Source organism: Ostrea edulis, chromosome 1, assembly GCF_947568905.1.
Source record: "Ostrea edulis chromosome 1, xbOstEdul1.1, whole genome shotgun sequence".
In the NCBI taxonomy this organism is placed as follows: domain Eukaryota; kingdom Metazoa; phylum Mollusca; class Bivalvia; order Ostreida; family Ostreidae; genus Ostrea; species Ostrea edulis.
Window position 1 is genome coordinate 6,046,468 of NC_079164.1, and position 23,235 is coordinate 6,069,702.

General features: G+C 33.4%; 1 protein-coding gene across 1 annotated transcript; it reads right to left on the reverse strand.

Annotated features, from left to right (window-relative positions):
* Nucleotides 1–23,234, reverse strand: LOC125664325 (N-terminal EF-hand calcium-binding protein 1-like). Its single transcript, XM_048897048.2, has 12 exons — nucleotides 23,149–23,234; nucleotides 14,585–14,609; nucleotides 13,132–13,240; nucleotides 12,558–12,681; nucleotides 10,070–10,206; nucleotides 9,482–9,600; nucleotides 9,266–9,339; nucleotides 7,618–7,671; nucleotides 5,654–5,763; nucleotides 4,717–4,794; nucleotides 4,138–4,217; nucleotides 1–1,615 (listed from the first exon to the last, which is right to left on the reverse strand). The coding sequence occupies exons 1-12, from the start codon at nucleotides 23,176–23,178 to the stop codon at nucleotides 1,596–1,598; spliced, it is 960 nt and encodes a 319-aa protein (XP_048753005.2). The 5' UTR covers nucleotides 23,179–23,234; the 3' UTR covers nucleotides 1–1,595.
* Nucleotide 23,235: the final 1 nt, after the last annotated feature.

A 23,235-nucleotide genomic window follows, 5' to 3' on the forward strand; every position in this document is an offset into this window, starting at 1 on the left:
TTAATGTCTTGAGTTTTATTGCAATCTAACAAATTTAAACAATGGTGCAGTTTACAGTCAAATAAATCGATACACTTAATTACAGTTGACTTAATACTCGAAGAAATTGAAAATAAAAAAGTATGAGTATACTTACTTAAAAAATGAAAGTAATATGCAACAGGTGTGGTTTGTAATTCAGACAATAAACAAGAAAAGACAAAGGGCAGATACATAAATACAAACATAAAATACACCCCTGTGTGCACTTTGTACACCTTGTTGATTTTCGTACATTCATTTTAATACCTACATTTGTAAGATACATCAATACAAAAGAGGACAAAAATTGACAAAGATCCAACTAAAAATATCATGTTTCTTTTGCATAAATGCTTTAATTTTAAAAGTTGCATATTCAAAAAATAAATTTCATTTTTGAAAATACACGAGGGTATAATCTATGACGCTTTATGCCAGCAGACTTAATGAGGAGGCATTAGCGCTTAAGAATCAAAGTACTGAAAGTATGCTGACGGGAAGTGTGGCTGTATGATGCTTTATGCCAGCAGACTTCATGGGGAGGCATTAGTGTTTCAGAAAAAGTATGCTGGCGTGAAGTGTGGCTGTTCATACCCTCATTTATTTTCAAAATGAAATCCATTTTTTATATTTTATTTTCACTTCTGTCGGAATATTCCCTGCCATTAGAATAGTCGTGCTTTATTTAACAAGATTCATATGCACATTGTTTACATTCATGAGAAAATGGCTTTTATTTTAATTGGTACAGATTTTTAAGATAAAATCATTGAAAATGTACATGTAAATATAATATTATGCCAATGCCACATCCAAACACAATCGACTTGCTTTTTAATAACATTATAAGCCCTGTTCTATTAAAGACAATGAAACAAGAATTAACCAGAGACAATGAAAACTTGTAAATTACCCTGTTACTTCCCATTTCTTGTTGGCGTAATTGATTTTTTAAATCAAAATCCGTCAACACGTGCGTGTCTTTGTGAACAGAATATAACAAAATTTTATGCATACACTATAAGTACTTTATAAACGTATGATTGTTCAGACGGTATCGTTGGAAGTCAGAGACTTTAACAAAAGTCGCAATATTATCCCTGCATTGTACATGATTACAGCTCTATAAATAAATCATTTTCTACAACAATAGGACTAAACAGGTATAAATATCAAAATACAATACAAAGTACATGCACATTGGGTATAACTATTTATACATTGACTACACAGGGTGGGTATAACTATTTATACATTGACTACACAGGGGACATACACAAAACTACAGTAAAACACATTTATAACAAACACAACACGTATAACAAATTCTTGTTTATTGTGAAGTGGTATATATTTCGCTATATGAGGAAAATAATGAAAAATCTTATTGGATAAAACAAAGTGATAACAAACTGTTTTTCATTGACCCTGGAGGTTTGCTATAATCATGTTTTACAGTATAACGAAGTTTGGCTAAACGAACTGTTTTTCACTGCCCGGGAGGTTCACTATAACTGTGTTTTACTGTATTGGTGTAGTCGAGCCTGTTAAATTCCCTGCCAGCTGGGGTTTTCTTACTTGATCCACCATGCCTCTGAAATCATAGACAAAACAACTTTAGTCACGGGAACATATTGGAATTAACTGTACATGTTGTTCTAATTCCCTTTTGAACTCTTTTATGATCTGTTCCATATGTATTTCAAGTCAAAGAAGGGTAATACATGAATATATGTAGGTATTTTGGAGAACAATAGATTATTAGTTATATGGAATCTTGGCAGGGTATATGGACTCACATTCCCTGTCAAAGTTTCTATTCTCATGAGCTGTTAGGCAAGGGAGAATATAAACTTTGACAGGGAATGTGAGTCCATATATCTTGCCAAGAATCCATATATTGAACATGTTCTACTGCAGAGCGATCATTGTAGTAGAAATCGGATTGACACCAAAAAAAAAGGGGGGGGGGGGGGGGGGGGGGGGGGGGGGGGGAGGAGGAGTAGCTTTCAGGGTAAAAAACCTTGTATATGAAATAGCTAAAATTGTACATAGTTCTTTCTATCTCCTCATTTGACAATCAATTTAATTCTGCCAGGAAATAAATCATCTCCTTATTTCATGAAGGCTTTGTGAATTTTATCCTATGTAACGTATTAGCTGCAGATCTGGAGCTCTCTGGTCTGTCCCGATATTTTCCCAGAGAGCTACAGGTTTGCAGCTAGTAACATGGGTAATTATATGAAAATAGTTTTTTCCCCCAAAAATTTAAGTAAATCAGTAGATCACACTTTTTTTAACGAAGCTAGCAAAATGTGGAAATATACTAGTCTGCCTGCAACCATCCATCTTGGCGATTCTGGGATAATCTATTTAGAACTGTATCTACCTTAAACAAGAGGCCCATGGGCCACATCGCTCACCTGAGTCACCTTGGTCCATATCAGAAGATTTTCCATATCTATTTGCATGTAAAACCGTAGTCCCTATTATGGCCCCAAACCTACCCCTGGAGGCCATGGTTTTTGCAAACTTGAATCTACACTATGTCAGAAAGCTTTCATGTAAATGTGAACTTCTTTGGCCTAATGGTTCTTGAGAAGAAGATTTTTAAAGATTTTCCCTATATATTTGTATGTAAAACTTTGATCCCCTATTGTGTCCCCATCCTACTCCAGGGGGGCATGATTTTAACAAACCTGAATCTGCACTATATCAGAAAGCTTTCATATAAATCTCAGCTTTTCTGGCTTAGTGGTTCTAGGAAGTAGATTTTTAAAGATTTTTCCTATATATTTGTATGTAAAACTTTGACCCCCTATTGTGGCCCCATCTGACCCCCGGGGGCCATGATTTTAACAATTTATAATCTGCACTATATCAGGAAGCTTTCATATAAATCTCAGCTTTTCTGGCTCAGTGGTTCTTGAGAAGAAGATTTTTACAGATTTTCCCTATATATTTGTATGTAAAATTTTGATCCCCTATTGTGGCCCCATCCGATCCCCGGGGGCCATGATTTTAACAATTTAGAATCTGCACTATATAAGGAAGCTTTCGTATAAATGTCATCTTTTCTGGCCCAGTGGTTCTTGAGAAGAGGATTTTTAAAGATTTTCCCTATATATTTGTATGTAAAACTTTGATCCCCTATTGTGGCCCCATCCGACCCCCGGGGGCCATGGTTTTAACAATTTAGAATCTGCACTACCTAATAAAGCTTATCTATAAATTTCATCTTTTCTGGCCCAGTGGTTCTTGAGAAGAAGATTTTTTAATGACCCTACCCTATTTTTACCTTTTCTTGATTATCTCCCCTTGGAAGTTGGCCTGGCCCTTTATTTTAACAATTTAGAATTCCCTTTACCTAAGGATGTTTTGTGCCAACTTTGGTTGAAATTGGCCCAGTGGTTGTTGAGAAGAAGTTGAAAATGTGAATAGTTTACAGACGGACGGACGGACGCCGGAATACGGGTGATCAGAAAAGCTCACTTGAGCTTTCAGCTCAGGTGAGCTAAAAAGTTATAAACTTAGTCACTAATCTGGAAATTATAAATAGAAATCTAACTAAAAATGGCAGCATTTTACACCTTATTGTAAATCTTCAGATTAAACACGACCATTCTAGTACAAAGTTAGAATCCTAAAGCCTTAACTGTAGAAGGTGTGCCAAAGACATGCATTCAAATAAATTCCATCCTTTTTTATCGTTGTACAGACTTCTGGATTTAAATTGAAATTCCAAAAAATCTAACTGCACGTCTACAAGATATGTCTAATCATATGCATAAAGAAGTTTTTTTTGCGCTACCTGTTAAAATGTAAGAAGAGTTTAAAAGACAAAAAAGTGTGACAGACTGATGAACAAAGATATTAACAACAGTTTACCTGAACTCTCTTTGGAAAGTAAAGGTATAACAAATATTGTAATTAATTCTGTAATATGCAACACCAAAACAGCTGTAAAATTCAATATCAATACAGTAACATATGCTTATAGCGAACACGTTTATATCAAATTCACGCTTCTTGTGAAGTGATATTTATTCCCCTAAGAGAGGAAAATAATGAAAGTTTGGTTTGCTATAGCCATGTTTTACTGTAGTTGATGCTTACTTGGAAAAGAGATTGAAGACAAAGTAGTTCCTGATGTAAGATTAGTAAACACCGAGTCAAACGCCTTTGTTTCCCGGTACCTACAAACATAAAATTAATAATTATAAGCGGTTACTGCTAAATACATCATGTCTCCTCAATTTTTTAAAATCCACCTCTCTTGTGTGAAATTTTTTTTTGTTTGGAATGAAAATCAATTCAAAATGCTGTTTACTTGTACATTCATATTAGGCTAGACAAAAACAAAATCTTTTGATCTCAGGCATCATGATGTATTAAAATGGGAGATAACTTGAGAATTTCAATTTTAGTATAAAATAATAACAGCTAAAAAATTAAAAGATACTGCAATGGATTTCAGGAGTAAATTATTCATCTGTATAGAGAAAAAAAAATATCATAAGAATTCAGTAAACATACAAAATGAAATCGTGAAACATGCTGCAGCTGAGAAAAAGTGAATAAAAACAAAACCTGCCAGCCTCAAAGAATTTTGAAAATTTTGGTCTGAGAAACAAAAGATTATTTTGTCAAGCCTTAGGAATTATTCAAGAAAAAAAGTTCTGAAATACAACATACTGTTTTTCTTTGTCGTCTGCTTCCCAAACCTCATACAGAGTATAGAGTCCTGAGTCTTTAAAGTACCTCACGCTAATGCTGAAAGAATGAAATTAAAAAAAAATAATTTTTTTATAATAAATTAAAAAGATTGTTCATATCATGTACATAGATATGAGCCCTCCACTAGAGTTTTCTACACAGGATGCTCTTTAGGGATGCACTGGCTAGCAGTAATGCACATATAATGTCTACGAACTTTGCTAACAAGTTTTAATCTATTTTTCAATACTGCTACATTTAATTAATTTCCCTAAATTTCTCATTTTCCATTAACCTAGTTTTCATGTGCGAAAGTGGAATTTGTGCAAAGGAACTAATTTTAGCATTATAGAGAGGATGAGGAGATTTAATTATAGCATTATAGACAGGATTAGAAGATCTAATTATAGCATTATAGACAGGATTAGAGAATCTAATTATAGCATTATAGACAGGATTAGAGGATCTAATTATAGCATTATAGACAGGATTAGAGGATCTAATTATAGAAAGGATTAGAGAATCTAATTATAGCATTATAGACAGGGTTAGAGAATCTAATTATAGAATTATAGAGAGGATTAAAGGATTTAATTATAGCATTATAGACAGGATTAGAGGATCTAATTATAGAATTATAGACAGGATTAGAGAATCTAATTATAGCATTATAGACAGGGTTAGAGAATCTAATTATAGCATTATAGAGAGGATTAAAGGATTTAATTATAGCATTATAGACAGGATTAGAAGATCTCTAAAATGAATCCTGCTAACATTTCGTATAGCTAAATCATTCCTTTGGATACATTTCATAATTGCTAAAATAAGACCTAGCTAAGATTTAACAACTGAATTATCTCTTCACTTTCTGTCTTGCTCTAGTTGTACGGTATATTAGAAACGTTGATCGTACTTGAGTGCCCCTGGTGCGTTGTTGGTGTCCTCAATGTACTGACGTAATGTCGCGCGGAAGTCATCCTCCTTCTCCTTAACTACCTCCATGCTTCTCTGCTGCAGGATGTACTACAAAAGATGATAATTCTCATGTACTACAAAATACGGTAAACTCTCATTAGAAAAATGTGAAATTTCTGTTAATAAGTCAGTACTTAAATATGGCTTGCTGTAAGAAATGAGATCAAATGAATAGTGTTTCAGCTGAACAGGAAGGAATGTAATTGTTAAATTACATGCATGCTGAATCTAGTGTTACAAAAACAAATGTGTATCCCTGTGATATAATATCAGACAAACCTTTCAAAAACTTCGTTATCTTTATTTAAAGCTTTGGCTAAATTAAACATCACAAAAAATTAATCTTGAAATCCGTAAACATGCCACATAATCATTCCCAATCATATATCGACACTTGTACCATAGTTTGGCGTGCTTTCTTTTGTTAAAAGTGTGGGTTATCTGTACATAACCCACACTTTTCTTCAAACCCCGCCCACATTCTCGAGAGAAAAAATCACTGTCCACTGTATGAAGTTCCTCCAGATCAAAATTGCACATATCAAACACGGATAACTGACTCGGACTAAGTTCTCCAAATACATTATAGATATTCGCACTGAATCTCACTTAAACCTTGATACAAGATAATATCATCAATGGTCTCGTCCCAAAGACTTTCTATTTCCATATTCTCCTCAAGTCGAGAACATGTGTACGAAGAAATACGGGTATCATTTATAAAGAGTTTTATAAAAGACCCAGTCACGTGATAAGAACGCGTTTGAGAGATAAACTTGTTTAGCGGACAAAGTGAATCAGACTTGTGTTTCTTTTATGGTTTCGCGTCTTACAATTCTTAATTATTTTTTTTCTCTTATGTTTCACCATTTTTTAAAAAATCTATTGTATATACATGTAAATGTTTTTTTCCTGCCAATTTAGTCAAAATATGTATTAGAATGAAGGATATCAAATAGGATTTTCAAAAGAGTAACCACCATCATCGCTTGAATATATTGCTAAATTTTTAAACAGAAAAATATCGAATATCGAATATCGGTTCTTGGAATTTTATTTGAATTTTATTTTATTTTATTTGAATTTTTAAATTTCAATTCTTTAAAGCCAATACCGGTACTAAAAGTCGGAGAATGTGTAAATGTTAAATAAAAATATCAAAACCAACAGTCCAAACATTTATATGCACTTTAAAAACGGCTTTTTAAAAACAATTATTGAACATACATTTTTCGGTGATAGAAAGTCACTATGATAGAAATATATGGTGTTCAAAGTGTAATGTAAAGACATAACAATTGGCATCATATTGTAAACAGGCGACCGCGCTTCCGAAAGCTATAATAAAATATAACGAATAATAGTAAACTATGGTACAAGTCACTTACCCCATATAATATTGTTTATTATGTTCAGATACCCGATGGGCGTGGTCATAATGACACTCGGGTATCTGCACATAACCAACAATATTATATGGTGTAACTACTACATGTATTGAAATATTTGTGGGTATTCAGTAGGTAGGTAGGCATTTTATTAGGGCAGATAAGATCAAATAGTGACATTTCTATTTACCAAGTCTTTGTATAGAGTAACATATTAATGATCTCATTTATTCATGTCAAATAACTGAAATAATATAATATAATAGCCCGCTCATTTCTAAAAATGCATGTTTTATATCAGAGTTATCTTTCTTTCCCCTTACTTAATTCCCTGTAAACCATTTAGTTAGTCTTGCATGCAAAGAGCAATTTTTTTCATCTTCAGATGTAATTTTTTTTTAAACATAGGCCTTAGATAGGTCGATTTGATATATTAGGCAAGGCTAGTGAGCTAGCAAAAAAATAAAATAAAAAATGTCCTAACCAAAAATTACAGTACATAGAATATTTTTACCTGATCTTCTTCTGTGGCATTCATGTCCTCATCAACAAATCCTTTAAAATTGACCTGAAAAAGGTTCATTCTCTTTACTCTGAACTAAAACTATACCATTATTATGTCACAAATTTAAGCACCATTAACACTGTGTAAGTCTCTGCATGTAGTGTGTACATTTCACATGTAGTATGTACATTTCACATGTAGTATGTACGTTTCATGTGTTGTTTGTACATTTTAGGTGTAGTATGTACGTTTCACGAGTAGTATGTACGTTTCACGTGTAGTATGTGCATTTCACGTGTAGCATGTGCATTTCACGTGTAGCATGTACATTTCACGTGTAGAATGTACATTTCACGTGTAGTATGTACATTTCACGTGTAGCATGTACATTTAATGTGTAGCATGTACATTTCACATGTAGTATGTACATTTAATGTGTAGTATGTACATTTCACGTGTAGAATGTACATTTCATGTGTAGTATGTACATTTAATGTGTAGTTTGTACATTTCACGTGTAGAATGTACATTTAATGTGTAGTTTGTACATTTCACGTGTAGTATGTACATTTCACGTGTAGTATGTACATTTCACGTGTAGTATGTACATTTCACGTGTAGTATGTACATTTAATGTGTAGCATGTACATTTCATGTGTAGTATGTACATTTCACGTGTAGAATGTACATTTAATGTGTAGTATGTACATTTCACGTGTAGTATGTACATTTAATGTGTAGTATGTACATTTCACGTGTAGAATGTACATTTCATGTGTAGTATGTACATTTAACGTGTAGTTTGTACATTTCACGTGTAGAATGTACATTTAATGTGTAGTTTGTACATTTCACGTGTAGTATGTACATTTCACGTGTAGTATGTACATTTAATGTGTAGTATGTACATTTCATGTGTAGTTTGTACATTTAATGTGTAGTTTGTACATTTCACGTGTAGAATGTACATTTAATGTGTAGTTTGTACATTTCACGTGTAGAATGTACATTTAATGTGTAGTATGTACATTTCACGTGTAGAATGTACATTTAATGTGTAGTTTGTACATTTCACGTGTAGAATGTACATTTAATGTGTAGTTTGTACATTTCACGTGTAGAATGTACATTTAATGTGTAGTATGTACATTTCACGTGTAGAATGTACATTTAATGTGTAGTTTGTACATTTCACGTGTAGAATGTACATTTAATGTGTAGTTTGTACATTTCACGTGTAGAATGTACATTTAATGTGTAGTTTGTACATTTCATGTGTAGAATGTACATTTCACGTGTAGTTTGTACATTTCACGTGTAGAATGTACATTTAATGTGTAGTTTGTACATTTCACGTGTAGTATGTACATTTAATGTGTAGTATGTACATTTCACGTGTAGAATGTACATTTAATGTGTAGTATGTACATTTCATGTGTAGTATGTACATTTAATGTGTAGTATGTACATTTCATGTGTAGTATGTACATTTAATGTGTAGTATGTACATTTAAGGTGTAGAATGTACATTTCACGTGTAGTATGTACATTTCACGTGTAGTATGTACATTTAATGTGTAGTATGTACATTTCACGTGTAGTATGTACATTTAATGTGTAGTTTGTACATTTCACGTTGATTTTCTACTCCTCTTACCCCATGTTCCAATCGATCCAGCAACTCCGACAAACGGTCAACTTGAGCAGCCAGTGCCACAGGATTCACAGATCCTAAAATAATCACATAATATCACAGAGCGCTTATTCAGTTATTATGTTGTTACAATGTCAAGACGGATAACTCATTCTGATTGATATAAAATAGAATCGAAAATCTAAGAGAAATACTGGTTCCACATTGAGAAATTCATACCCTCTGTTTGGAGCGAGGTCTGACTACTGATCTGGCGCTTCGTACGTCGTCCAACTCGACCCGGTATCAGATCTGGTTTAGGCAGGACATCGCGAAGTTCGATAGGCTTGACTTCAGAGCTGAAGATCAATTCAAATATTGATGGGATACATTTTACACAGTGCAGCACGACTTAGAATTTACTATTTCTGATTGTAATTAAGTGCCAGTTAAGAAATTCTCATAGAAATTTAGTGTAATTACTAACTTTAATCATTTCATGCTGCAGACAAAAATATAGACATCAGGTGTAAAGGAAAGAAACATATTAATTAATTTCAATCTGTATCTCAATTCTAAGTTGGTTATTTTAACATGCAAAGTTTGACCTAAAGGTTATCCCCGTTTTTATAAAGTAATATTAAATTATATTGGAATTATAAAATTTAAGGAACCTAAGAATTGAATTTCATCAAAAATATGCAAACAGTTTTCTCCCAAACAAAATTTCAATTAAACAGTTAAATCCATTCTTTCCCAAAAGCAATACCACAAGAATTTTTTTAAATTTTAAAATACTGCGAATCTTCACACAAAATAGCTATATACTTTTCCAGCCTAGCTTCGTCATCCATGTGGTCCGATGCTGATTCTAGAGGGCGCTGTAGGGCAGTCAGCTGACCAATACACTCCCGCAGTAGGAAACGATTGATGAACTTGTCATTTCTGCTCTTTTCAGGGTAAGACTGCACAATAAAACTTTGGTCTTAAAGTTAGTTTAAAACTGATTTACAAGAAAACAATTGCACGTTATATGAAGAATGTGAAGTGTTCGAGTTTATTGGGGTGGGGAGAGGGGGGCTGTATAAAAAGGTTCACGGTCATTCTTGTTTTTGTTTTTGGAGTGGACACATTTACTATGGAAACATGATGTAGGTTTCTTTAACCAGTAATGGAATAAATACAGACAATTTTATTTGCTTTGATACACCGGTCGCGGTAGCTCAGTGGTAGAGCGTTCATTTCGTAACCGGGAGGTCGTGAGTTCGAGCCTCGTTCGTGCCAGGACCATGACAAACCTAATACATAAACAGAGGTAGTGATTTCTCCTTCACCAAATGCTCAGCATTTAGAAGTAAGAATCACAGGTCTTTCACAGATATGACCTTAAAAATGTAGGTCCCACGTCGCAGCAGACATTGGCACGATAAAGAACCCTCACTGCTACGACCCTGAGCACTAAGCATAGGTCTAAATTTGTGGTACTTCACCTACAGCTGGTGACATCTCATTACAGGTGAACAATTCTTGACAGGATATACAGGATTGATAATTAACATTACAGAGACAGGATATACAGGATTGATAATTAACATTACAGAGACAGGATATACAGGATTGATAATTAACATTACAGAGACAGGATATACAGGATTGATAATTAACATTACAGAGACAGGATATACAGGATTGATAATTAACATTACAGAGACAGGATATACAGGACTGATAATTAACATTACAGAGACAGGATATACAGGATTGATAATTAACATTACAGAGACAGGATATACAGGACTGATAATTAACATTACAGAGACAGGATATACAGGACTGATAATTAACATTACAGAGACAGGATATACAGGATTGATAATTAACATTACAGAGACAGGATATACAGGATTGATAATTAACATTACAGAGACAGGATATACAGGACTGATAATTAACATTACAGAGACAGGATATACAGGATTGATAATTAACATTACAGAGACAGGATATACAGGATTGATAATTAACATTACAGAGACAGGATATACAGGATTGATAATTAACATTACAGAGACAGGATATACAGGACTGATAATTAACATTACAGAGACAGGATATACAGGACTGATAATTAACATTACAGAGACAGGATATACAGGATTGATAATTAACATTACAGAGACAGGATATACAGGATTGATAATTAACATTACAGAGACAGGATATACAGGACTGATAATTAACATTACAGAGACAGGATATACAGGACTGGTAATTAACATTACAGAGACAGGATATACAGGACTGATAATTAACATTACAGAGACTGATAATTAACATTACAGACAATCAGTACACATACATGGAACATGGAGTATCTGACTTTATATTTTGGACAACAAAAATGTTTAAAAAAGCCAAGCTAAAGAGTACATTTCATTGGATGAGAGTGATATTTACACCTAATCTACCAGTACATTTCATTGGATGAGAGTGATATTTACACCTATTCTACAGTACATTTCATTGGATGAGAGTGATATTTACACCTAATCTACCAGTACATTTCATTGGGTGAGAGTGATATTTACACCTATTCTACCAGTACATTTCATTGGATGAGAGTGATATTTACACCTACTCTACCAGTCTTTTTTGCCATCCTTATGATGAGAGTGATATTTACACCTATTCTACCAGTCTTTTTTGCCATCCTTATCCTTGGGCTGCAATAACTGTCTGCCTTTAATGGCATTTGCGATGTTTCTCAATAATATGTACTTTTTTGTGACATTTTACCTATAATCCACTTGTATTCTTGGATATTACCATGTTTGTTTTAGAGTTATCATATTTTGATATTTCATTATTTTTGCAAGTAAAAACATAAGGTTCAATATTACATGTATCAAGTTATTTCAGCAAAGAAGGGAGAAGATTCCTTTAGAACAATTGAGTATCGAACCTGGGACACTTGCATTACTAGTTCAGTGATCTAACCAATGAGTTACCCAGGTTGATATACAAAATATGGCATAATATTACTACAATATAAAATTTAAACCTATTTCTGAAATCATACAAGAACTCTTCATATCATGAAGATAAAAAAAGAAAAGAAAGAATTTTAAAGAAAATTTCCAAAATGTTGCGCATGTCCGTAAACTTGGCTATTTTTGCTTGCCTTACCTGGACTGGTTGATTCCTTCGCCTTCCTTAAGCTATTTTTGCCCGCATTACTTTACTACTATTTTTAGCCTCCCATACCAAGCTGCCATTTTCCCCGTCATACCCAGACTGCAATATTTTCTGGTCTTACCTTGGCTGTAGACTGCAGGACACTGGTCACTTTGTGATTGAGATCCTCCACCAGAGAATAGATCTTCTTCATCTCCCCCAGGTGATTACTGAAGTACTCACACAGTTCTCCCGTATCTATGTTACTAAAAATACACAGGGACACTGTTACTAAAAATACACAGGAACATGTTACTAAAAATACACAGGGACATTGTTACTAAAAATACACAGGAACATTGTTTCTATAGAAATACATAGAAACATTGTCTCAATTTCAGCCAGTAAAACACCTCAGTTACAGCCAACCTTTAATATGAAATATGACACTGTACATCACTTATACTTTGCAAGATTTATTTCCTGCAACTTGCCTTTGTCTGATTTTTATGTGAAAAAATTATGACATATGTTCAACTTGTGAAAATCTTAATTTTCATATCAAGATAACCTTGTGAAATTACACGAAACTTCAGTTGACCTGAAAATTTATTTACAGTATAGAATATTTAAAATACAACTATGAACTAAAATGTAGTTTAATACTTAAACATTTTATTGATAATCACAAACATTTGTATTTATAAAGTGTTTACTTGGTGTTGTGTGTGTCGATTTCATTGAACAACTTCTCCATTTCTTCTTTTCCCATGACACCGTCCGCAAAAAATTGAACAAACTCCTCCCAGGAAATGGCCCCATCATCTGAAAATTGTGTTAAAGCATCACCAAGAGGTTTTTTTTTAGTGAAGTAGTGATCAGACACCCTAGGCTAGCTAAGATCCATGTGAGACTGTTGACAAGCCATTCCATAGAGCCATATCTATACTTCAGATTGTGATCTGAAATGAGCAGTCTTATAGGTCTTAGATTTTTCTCTCCATCTGTCATAGTGAATAAATATCTTATAGATCTTGTCTTAGATTTCTCTCTCCATCTGTCATAGTGAATAAATATCTTATAGGTCTTGTCTTAGATTTCTCTCTCCATCTGTCATAGTGAATAGATATCTATAGGTCTTGTCTTAGATTTTCTCTCCATCTGTCATAGTGAATAAATATCTTATAGATCTTGTCTTAGATTTCTCTCTCCATCTGTCATAGTGAATAAATATCTTCTAGATCTTGTCTTAGATTTCTCTCTCCATCTGTCATAGTGAATGAATATTGTATAGGTCTTGTATTAGATTTTTCTCTCCATCTGTCATAGTGAATAAATATCTTATAGATCTTGTCTTAGATTTTTCTCTCCATCTGTCATAGTGAATAAATATCTTATAGATCTTGTCTTAGATTTCTCTCTCCATCTGTCATAGTGAATAAATATCTTATAGATCTTGTCTTAGATTTTTCTCTCCATCTGTCATAGTGAATAAATATCTTATAGATCTTGTCTTAAATTTTTCTCTCCATCTGTCATAGCTCAGTTTACTTGTTTACCCTTTGTTTCATTCACCATGTCATCTTTGATGGCTGTCTACAAACTTTTGAAATAACCTTTCTGTTTTCTGCTTTAAAACACACCATTTCATTTGTAATCATTAGTTACAATGTATCACATCAACTCGTTATTAGATAATAAAACAAATTTGACACAAGTACTGTATTGATTGAATGATTGTATATAGTTTAATGTCCCTCTCGAGTCGAGAATCTTTCACTCATATGGAGACGACACCATTGCCGGTGAAGTGCTGCTAAATTTGGGCCTATGCTCGGCGCTTACGGCCTTTGAGCAGGGAGGGATCTTTATTGTGCCACACCTGCTGTTACACGGGACCTCGTTTTTTGTGGTCTCATTCGAAGGACCACCCCATTTAGTTGCCTCTTACGACAAGCAAGAGGTACTGAGGACCTATTCTAACTCGGATTTCCCCAGGATACTGTATTGACTGATGTACACGTACTATACATCATCGGAAATATCCGTGATGGACAGAGGACAAAGCGTAATCAAACGTAGGTTTCCGACGATGACATGCTGTACTGTATCGAGTACTACACAGATACTATACATTTTACTATCATTACACTACCGTCACATACTCACCATTCTTATCTGCTCGCCTGAATATCTGGAAAAAAAATTACATGAAATTAAAATTTCCTTTAAAAATCATTAGTATCCCTGTCCTTCTTCCAAAAGATGCTTTGTGTCAGCTTTGGTTAAAATTTGTTAATGTGAACATTTAACAGTGACAAATACAGAGAAACAAATTTATGTCAAATTTTGATCAGAAATGCTCATTAAAGCCTTTGGCTCAGGTGAGTTAAAACTGAACAATTATGGTGCTGTGTTGTATTGTTTCAGCCTTATTATCTGATCATCATATTCTTACATTGAAAAGAAATTCAGAGTCCAGACTATCATTTCCCCATCAAGTTTGACCCTTGGGCTAGACCTTTGGTAAATAATAAAGCTATTATTTAAAATTATCATTTTAAGGGAAGTCTGTCCGTGAAGTTTCATACTCCCTGATAATAATGTGGAAAGGCCATCAGTTAAATTAATTCAAGTTGGGAAACTACTGGCATACAGAAAATGCATTAAAATAATCCCAGAACAACTTTGTTGCAAGGGGACAACTGTCCACTTCTCTGCAAAAATTGTAGTTCTAAGGGAAAATAAACTGGACATACCATCATAATGATAGAACTACAGATTAAATCTCCAACGGACTGGCAACCTAACATGGCTAAATACATAAGCCAGTACTTACTGAAGCTGTGAATTTAGTTCAGATGAAGCTTTAATAAATGCTTAAAGGTGTTTTATCTAGACACAGGGTATTGGAAAAATATGTTAAGTACAGGATTCTGCAATATAAAATCAGTACATAGAATTACCGAAATACCCGTGCTTTACGGAAATACCCACACTGAAATACCCCCTTAATTCTCGTTAACTATCATAAAGGTCGATAAAATATCACCACATATACTATGACATATGATGCTTGAATAAATCATTTTAACTTATTTAGTCATTCTTCAACGATATTACAATGAGGTTCATTCGTGATTTCCACAATGTAATACTTCAGCATGAGGATGGGGTGAAGAGCTTAAAACTAATTTACTTAATAATCAATATAATTTAAATTCGAAAGATTAATAGCAAAATTTATTGAAATATTAATAATGGTCTTTGTCATTATCTGCTCATTAGTTATATTTTATGATATATGGGAGCTATTTCCGGTGTAAAATATACAAGAAAAATTCCATAAATTATTAAATTCTTAGTTTTATAAAAAAATTATTAGACAAGTATTTAAATTACGATTATATGAGAGGGAAAATTGGTTATTTCAGTAGGTTAGGGGGGTATTTCGGTAATTCTATAGTTACCAATATAAAATATATGATAAAAAACACTTGAATCGTGTGCAGGAAAAGTTGCATCGAAAACACAAGCTTTTAATTAATTAAAAAATGGATGGATATGTAGCTTTCTGGTCTATTCCAACACACACCACATCAGGATTCGAAATCACCTCATGTCCATAAGTCCGAGACTAGTAAAAAACGTGTCGGACTAGTAAACTCTCTATAGTACTAATCCGTACGGACTAGTGAAAATCCAGAAATCAATCTTGAATTGGTTAAGAGTTTAGCAAGATTTGTTTGAGTCACTTAAATGTTTAAACTTATGGTCGATTAACTGCATGGTTAAGTGTTTGCGTGACAATGACTCCTGATCTTTCAAACACATGGAGTGCGTTCGAGACCGCCGTTCTTCGCATGAGCAAAACTTCCTGCCGTTTCTGAATGCTGAGTACACATCACGAGAACGGGTTCGAGGTGCAAGAAATGCAAGTAGTGTGGTCGAAGAACATGCACGTTTGTGTGCACATGATCTTGTCATTCGTGACTCTGACACAGGAGTTTTTAACACTATAGCTCGTTTGGTCAATCGAGTGAATTTTGTTGACTTTATTGATAAAATTTTGAACTCCTGACTCTAAGAACTGAGCACGAAAACAACGGGTATGTCAATCTCGAATGCACTTATGGACGTTCATAAAAAGATTAACTCAAGAGGTTACTGTATGTTTCTGAAGATCTTGGATGCAAAATAAAGTATGGTGGTCTTTTTTCTTCTGTAGGTGTCATAAACTGAATTGTTGGAACTGTGATGTGTCAATTGAGTGAATTTTGTTGACTTTATTGATAAAATTTTGAACTCCTGACTCTAAGAACTGAGCACGAAAACAACGGGTATGTCAATCTCGAATGCACTTATGGACGTTCATAAAAAGATTAACTCAAGAGGTTACTGTATGTTTCTGAAGATCTTGGATGCAAAATAAAGTATGGTGGTCTTTTTTCTTCTGTAGGTGTCATAAACTGAATTGTTGGAACTGTGATGTGTTTGGTTTGATTAAATACTGAAGATCATTTAATATGATATACTGGACGCACTAGTGAAATGCTTTGCGGACTAGTAAACATCAATAGTCACTAGTCCGTACGGACTAGTGCTTGAAAAAGTTAATTTCGAACCCTGCACATTCAATTCAACTTGCACCACATTCAATCCAACACACATCACATTCATTCCAAATGTAACCAATAGGGAGAAAATGAAACAGACCAAACTGGGATTCGAACCTGGGCCCCCTGAATCTCTAGGCAGGTGCTCTACCATCTGAGCTATCTGGCCACCAGCGATCAAACCCAGCTGATTGCTACATTCCTTCCCCTTTCATGTCTTCACACCTGAAGACATCAACCCAAGATCTTCATCCCCTGGCAAACATTTTCACCTGTCATTTCCAGGGGCTGGTCTACAGCACCAAATGTAACAGGAAGGGAGAAAATGCAATGGATGGAATTCCTCTAGTCAGGTGCTCTATCTACTGAGCGATCTTGCCAACGGCGATTGAACCTGGGTGGGTATTTTTACCGCCGGACACCGCCAGACACAGCCGAACACCGCCGACCACCAAAAATATTATGTATATATTAAAATAAATCCCCAAAACAGACCTTATGTGAATAATTCAACGTATTTCATTCATATAATGGACTTATATGTATTAATAATGTGACAGAATACTGTAAAAGTTATGTACAACCACCGCCGAACATCTGTATACTACCGCCGAACACCTAAGATGTGCTTTATAGTATGAAAGGTGGGTATCATGACTCTTGTAACAAATATCACAAATAATTTATGATGTTTTTAGCATTTTATAAAACCTAAAAATAGGAAAATGCAACAAATTTCATGTGTAGCCAGGCCTTTTTTTGGAAATATATCAGACTACAGTTTAGCGTTTGACTCCGATCCCGATCCCGATCAAATTTAAGCACATTGCTGATCACCAAATATAAACGAGTACAATGAAAAAAATGAATAAATAAATAAAATAATTCAATAAATAAAATAAATAAATGTCTATTTCAATAATTCAATGTATCGTTTGTGTTTGTATCAATAACTGTAAAGTTTATGTATATGTAACTACCGCGGAACACTTGCTGCCCACCGCCGAACATCTGAATACTACCACCGAACACTTAAGAATGTTAATAAAATGTTATTTACAGTCTGAGAAGTGTGTATCATGATTCTTGCAATAAATTTCACGAATTATTCACGATGATTTTGTAGCAATTTTGGACTTCGAATAGAAATGAAAACACGGTGTATCCCGGTCTATATCTTTTGAATCAGTGTTTGGTGGTGGTATAATGTGAATCTATTATATAATGTTATCATTTAAAGATTGAAGCAAATAAAGGAATACTTTACACGCTGATAAGAAAATAAGATAATGTTTGCAACATCTCATGTCTATCCGTGAATTGATATCAAAATTGAACTCTTTATGTATCTCAGAAGTAGGCCTAACCTGTTCATAAAACAGTCACTCCACATGTTCCAGGAAAAAATGCACCGAATATGTGAATAATTCAACGTATTTAATTCACATCATGAACTTACATGCATTAATAATGTGATAAGATACTGTAAAGTTATATGTACATGTACAACCACCGCCGAACATCTGTATACTACCGCCGAACACCTAAGATGTGCTTTATAGTATGAAATGTGGGTATCATAATTCTTGTAAGAAATATCACAAATAATTTATGATGTTTTTAGCATTTTTGTTTTCCTAAAAATAGGAAAATGAAACAAAGAAGGTGTTGCGCGTCTCATGTTAATTTCCCTTAAGGTGTTGCATGAAAGATCGACAAATTTAAGTTATTCAATACACTTTATATGATAAAAGAAATTGGAACATATGTCTTGATTCAATAATTTTTGAAAATAAGTTTGAAAGACATGTATTGACAAAATTAGCCAAAATATTTCGAGTTTAAATCAAGCTATAAGCGATTCATATAATGTTTAGCGTTAAAATGGTGGGATATCCCCGAATTTCAGAAAAACTGCATCCGTGAAACAAAATAAATTTAGCATGAACATGTTCTTCGAGTTTTCCTCTAAAAAACTGTCGCTTTGAAATTTGTTTCACGGGGGCATTTTTTGTTGTTGTAAATTTTAAAAAAAATCGAAACGACTTCACTGGTATTATTTTAGAATTAGCCCCTACGTTTTATTAAAACAAATAGAACATAGGGCTAATTTTAATTGGACTGTACAATACACATACAATATACATGTACAAGAAGTATACAAAGTCTCTAAGGCCAGACGTTTGTATATATGTAAAAAGATCAAAGGAAAGATGAGGAACTAATATCAAAAACAAAATAAAAATAAATGAAGAAATTATCCATACAAGTATTGTATTATTTACTACCAAAAGCAGTACTGCTGATAGGTTACAAAGAACATATATTACAATAATAACATCAACATAGGCTCTACCTGTTGCCCAATCCTGTTGAGTTTCTCAATAAAATATGTTTAAATTAAAAATAAGTTATGATAAAAAAAAATTAAGCACGAAATAGAGTATGCGTTTCAAATAATATAAAGAATCTTTTGTCAATCTACCAAGACGAGACAATGACGAAGTTGGACAAAAACTATTGACAAATAACAACTATAATGTCGCACATTATTATTATTATAACTTAAATAAAAGTATAAATCATGTTGTTGAAGTAGCTGTGGATCTACTCCAGACTTGATAAAAAAAAATACATGACTGCGTGACCACCTAGAGGGAGATAGACGGCTAAGAACGTACATTGTAACTTCGTTTTAGAGGAGGGGTCTCTCTCTCTCTCTCTCTCTCATGATGTTGTTTCATTATTTAATGCATCTAAATTAAAAAATGATTTCATATAGAAATGAAAAATTTTGATAATCGATAGCGTATATGATTAGAAGCAACGGCTATTGGTACTTTGCGGAACGGAACGGAACCGATTGTGGGGTACCCTAAGGGGGAATCCACTGTAAAACAAATTTGGTTGTAAAAATAAAATACTGGACTTTAATCTTCTAGTTATATACATAATTGTGTCCATTGATGTTGGCCTAAGAGAAGTAGAGAGTTGTAAAACAGAACACCAGGATTTAAAGTTGTATTTTTTAAATATACAATTGTGTTCAATCATCTGACCTTTACTTCTGCGTTGATATCTGTAGTTAATGTATAAACTATGCTTAATTTTAGATTTGCATTTATTACTGATATAAAATGGATATTTTCTGCGCTGGTTCCGTTCCGTTTCGCTAAATACCAATAGCCGTGTGGATATTAGTATTTAAGGGAACGAAACATCGAAATTCAAGAGTTATTCTACATCTACAATTAGACACTTGCTATTCAATTATGCTCATTCTTTTTAATCGTACAGAATCTTAAGACAACGAATTATCTTTTTTTCCGATGGGGGTGGGGGTGGAAATAACTGCTTTCGCACACATGCATGTGTTCTTCAACATGTTTGAAATTTTTGATTGCAATTTGTTTCGGTTTTGAAGGCGCATTTTCACACGTGTTCAATCGCATCTTAAGACACTGAATTCTCTCTTTTCTTTTTCTTGTTGTGGTTTTTTTGGGGGGGGATGGGATTGTAAATTAATGCCACGTTATTTTCTCCTGTTTTTGTTGAAGCTTTCATTTTCATCGGTTTATTTGATCACTCTGAAAGTCAGAGGAATTGTTAATTTCAAAAATCAATATACATATAGATATATATAGGATTCCGTTCCGTTCCGCTAAATACCAATAGCCGTGTGGATATTAGTACTTAACGGAACGGAACGAAACATCGAAATGGAAGTGTTATTCTACACCTACAATTAGTCTTTTGTTATTCAAATATGCTCATTCTTTTTAATCGTACAGAATCTTAAGACAACGAATTATCTTTTTCCCTATGGGGGTGGGGGTGGAAATAACTGTTTTCACACACATGCATGTGTTTTTGAACATGTCTGAAATTTTTGATTGCAATTTACTTTGGTTTTGAAGATGCATTTAACACGTGTTCAACACTCCCGATGAACATTTTTTTAAAATGAAAATCTCTATCAAAGTACATTGAACATAAGTCTCGGTCAAATGTAATTAACTCGGGATTTTAAAAATAAATCATTCGATGGTTTGTATTTTTACTTCTATTATTTATGTAATAAATCAACTCCAATTTGTTAATCATCGACAATGCTCCAATATACTGGATCAAGTTATATTTGTCAAGATACATATTAACACAATATGATCACAGGTGCTTGGGTTTCATATAACCAAAAGAAAAAACAAAAAAAAAACCCACCAAATATATCATGGTTTTCTCTCTTCTTGGTGATCAGCAATTCTATTAACATTCTTACGTGTTCGGCGGTAGTCTACAGATGTTTGACGGTGGCTGTACAGTTTTCGATACAAATAAATAAGATGCATTGGATTATTTAAATAATATTTTTTTTTGGTACTCAGTTTATATATATATATATATATATATATATATATATATATATATATATATATATATATATATATAACATTATTTGGTGATCAGCAATTTTATTAACAGTCTACAAGTGTTCGACAGTGGATGCATAAGGGTGATTTAAAAAAAAATGACTGCTGTTGGCCGGGTTATTCATTTATTTATTTTTTTCAACTTCGCTGAATCATTATAATTAATAAATGACCATATTGTACCTAGATCTAAGTTTGATTATTCAAAGTTGTATTAATGTAAAACTTATACGGTACCAATTTTGATGCACCAGATGCGCATTTCGACAAATAATGTCTCTTCAGTGATGCTCATCCGAAATGTTTGAAATCCGAAATAACAATGAAGTTTTAGAGCTATTATAGGGAAAAACAGTGTGCCAAAAAGTGGAGTCAAATTCAAATTAAGATAAACGAAGACATATAAAATTTTGAAATATTCTAATAACAGCTAGTATGTCAACCAAAAAATAAAAAAGACAAATAACTATAGTTAATGATATTGATGAAAAAGAAAATATTTTTTCTCTCCAAATTGTTACAAGTGTATCGTGTAAGAGTAGAAGAGACAGTGCATTTTGTAGTTTGCATAAAATGTCACAAAAAAGGGTTACACTCCGCGGGACACTTTTTTTTACATGTTCTTTTATGACATAACTTTTAAACCAGTAAATATATCCTACTGAAATTTATGGGATTACTAAACACATTATAAGAAAGTAAATGGGTAGTCTACTTGTATCAACAGGGCAGTTTAGATAAAGAAAAAGTGTTCGGAGGTGGAGAGCAAGTGTTCGGCGGTAGCTACATATACATAAACTTTACAGTTATTGATACAAACACAAACGATACATTGAATTATTGAAATAGACATTTATTTATTTAATTATTTTATTTATTCATTTTTTTTCATTGTACTCGTTTATATTTGGTGATCAGCAATGTGCTTAAATTTGATCGGGATCGGGATCGGAGTCAAACGCTAAACTGTAGTCTGATATATTTCCAAAAAAAGGCCTGGCTACACATGAAATTTGTTGCATTTTCCTATTTTTAGGTTTTATAAAATGCTAAAAACATCATAAATTATTTGTGATATTTGTTACAAGAGTCATGATACCCACCTTTCATACTATAAAGCATATCTTAGGTGTTCGGCGGTAGTATACAGATGTTCGGCGGTGGTTGTACATAACTTTTACAGTATTCTGTCACATTATTAATACATATAAGTCCATTATATGAATGAAATACGTTGAATTATTCACATAAGGTCTGTTTTGGGGATTTATTTTAATATATACATAATATTTTTGGTGGTCGGCGGTGTTCGGCTGTGTCTGGCGGTGTCCGGCGGTAAAAATACCCACCGATTGAACCTGGCTGACTGTCACACAACACATACCACCTTCATTCCAACACACACGTACAATTCAGCAGCAGTTACAGTACTTAATATAGAGACTCATTCACTATTCAACTACTAGCTGAGGAAATTCTATTTTGTTATAATATTGCTCCAGGAAACATCTCATGCGAACATTGTAGGTGGATACGGAAACTGAGTAAATTCGAACTGTACATGTAGATACCACACCTTCATTAACAAATTTCTGTCCTCTTGCAGGATTTGTTATGCATTCAGACAAAAATAGAGCAAACTGTCGTCGTACATACATCAAATATGTTCTTTTTCATTGCAACTTACATCAAGAAAAATCGTCTTTCCCTTTTCCATCCTTAGTAAAACTCGACCTTTCTCGGTGGGTGCGAGATGAAAAATGCTTCGGATTAT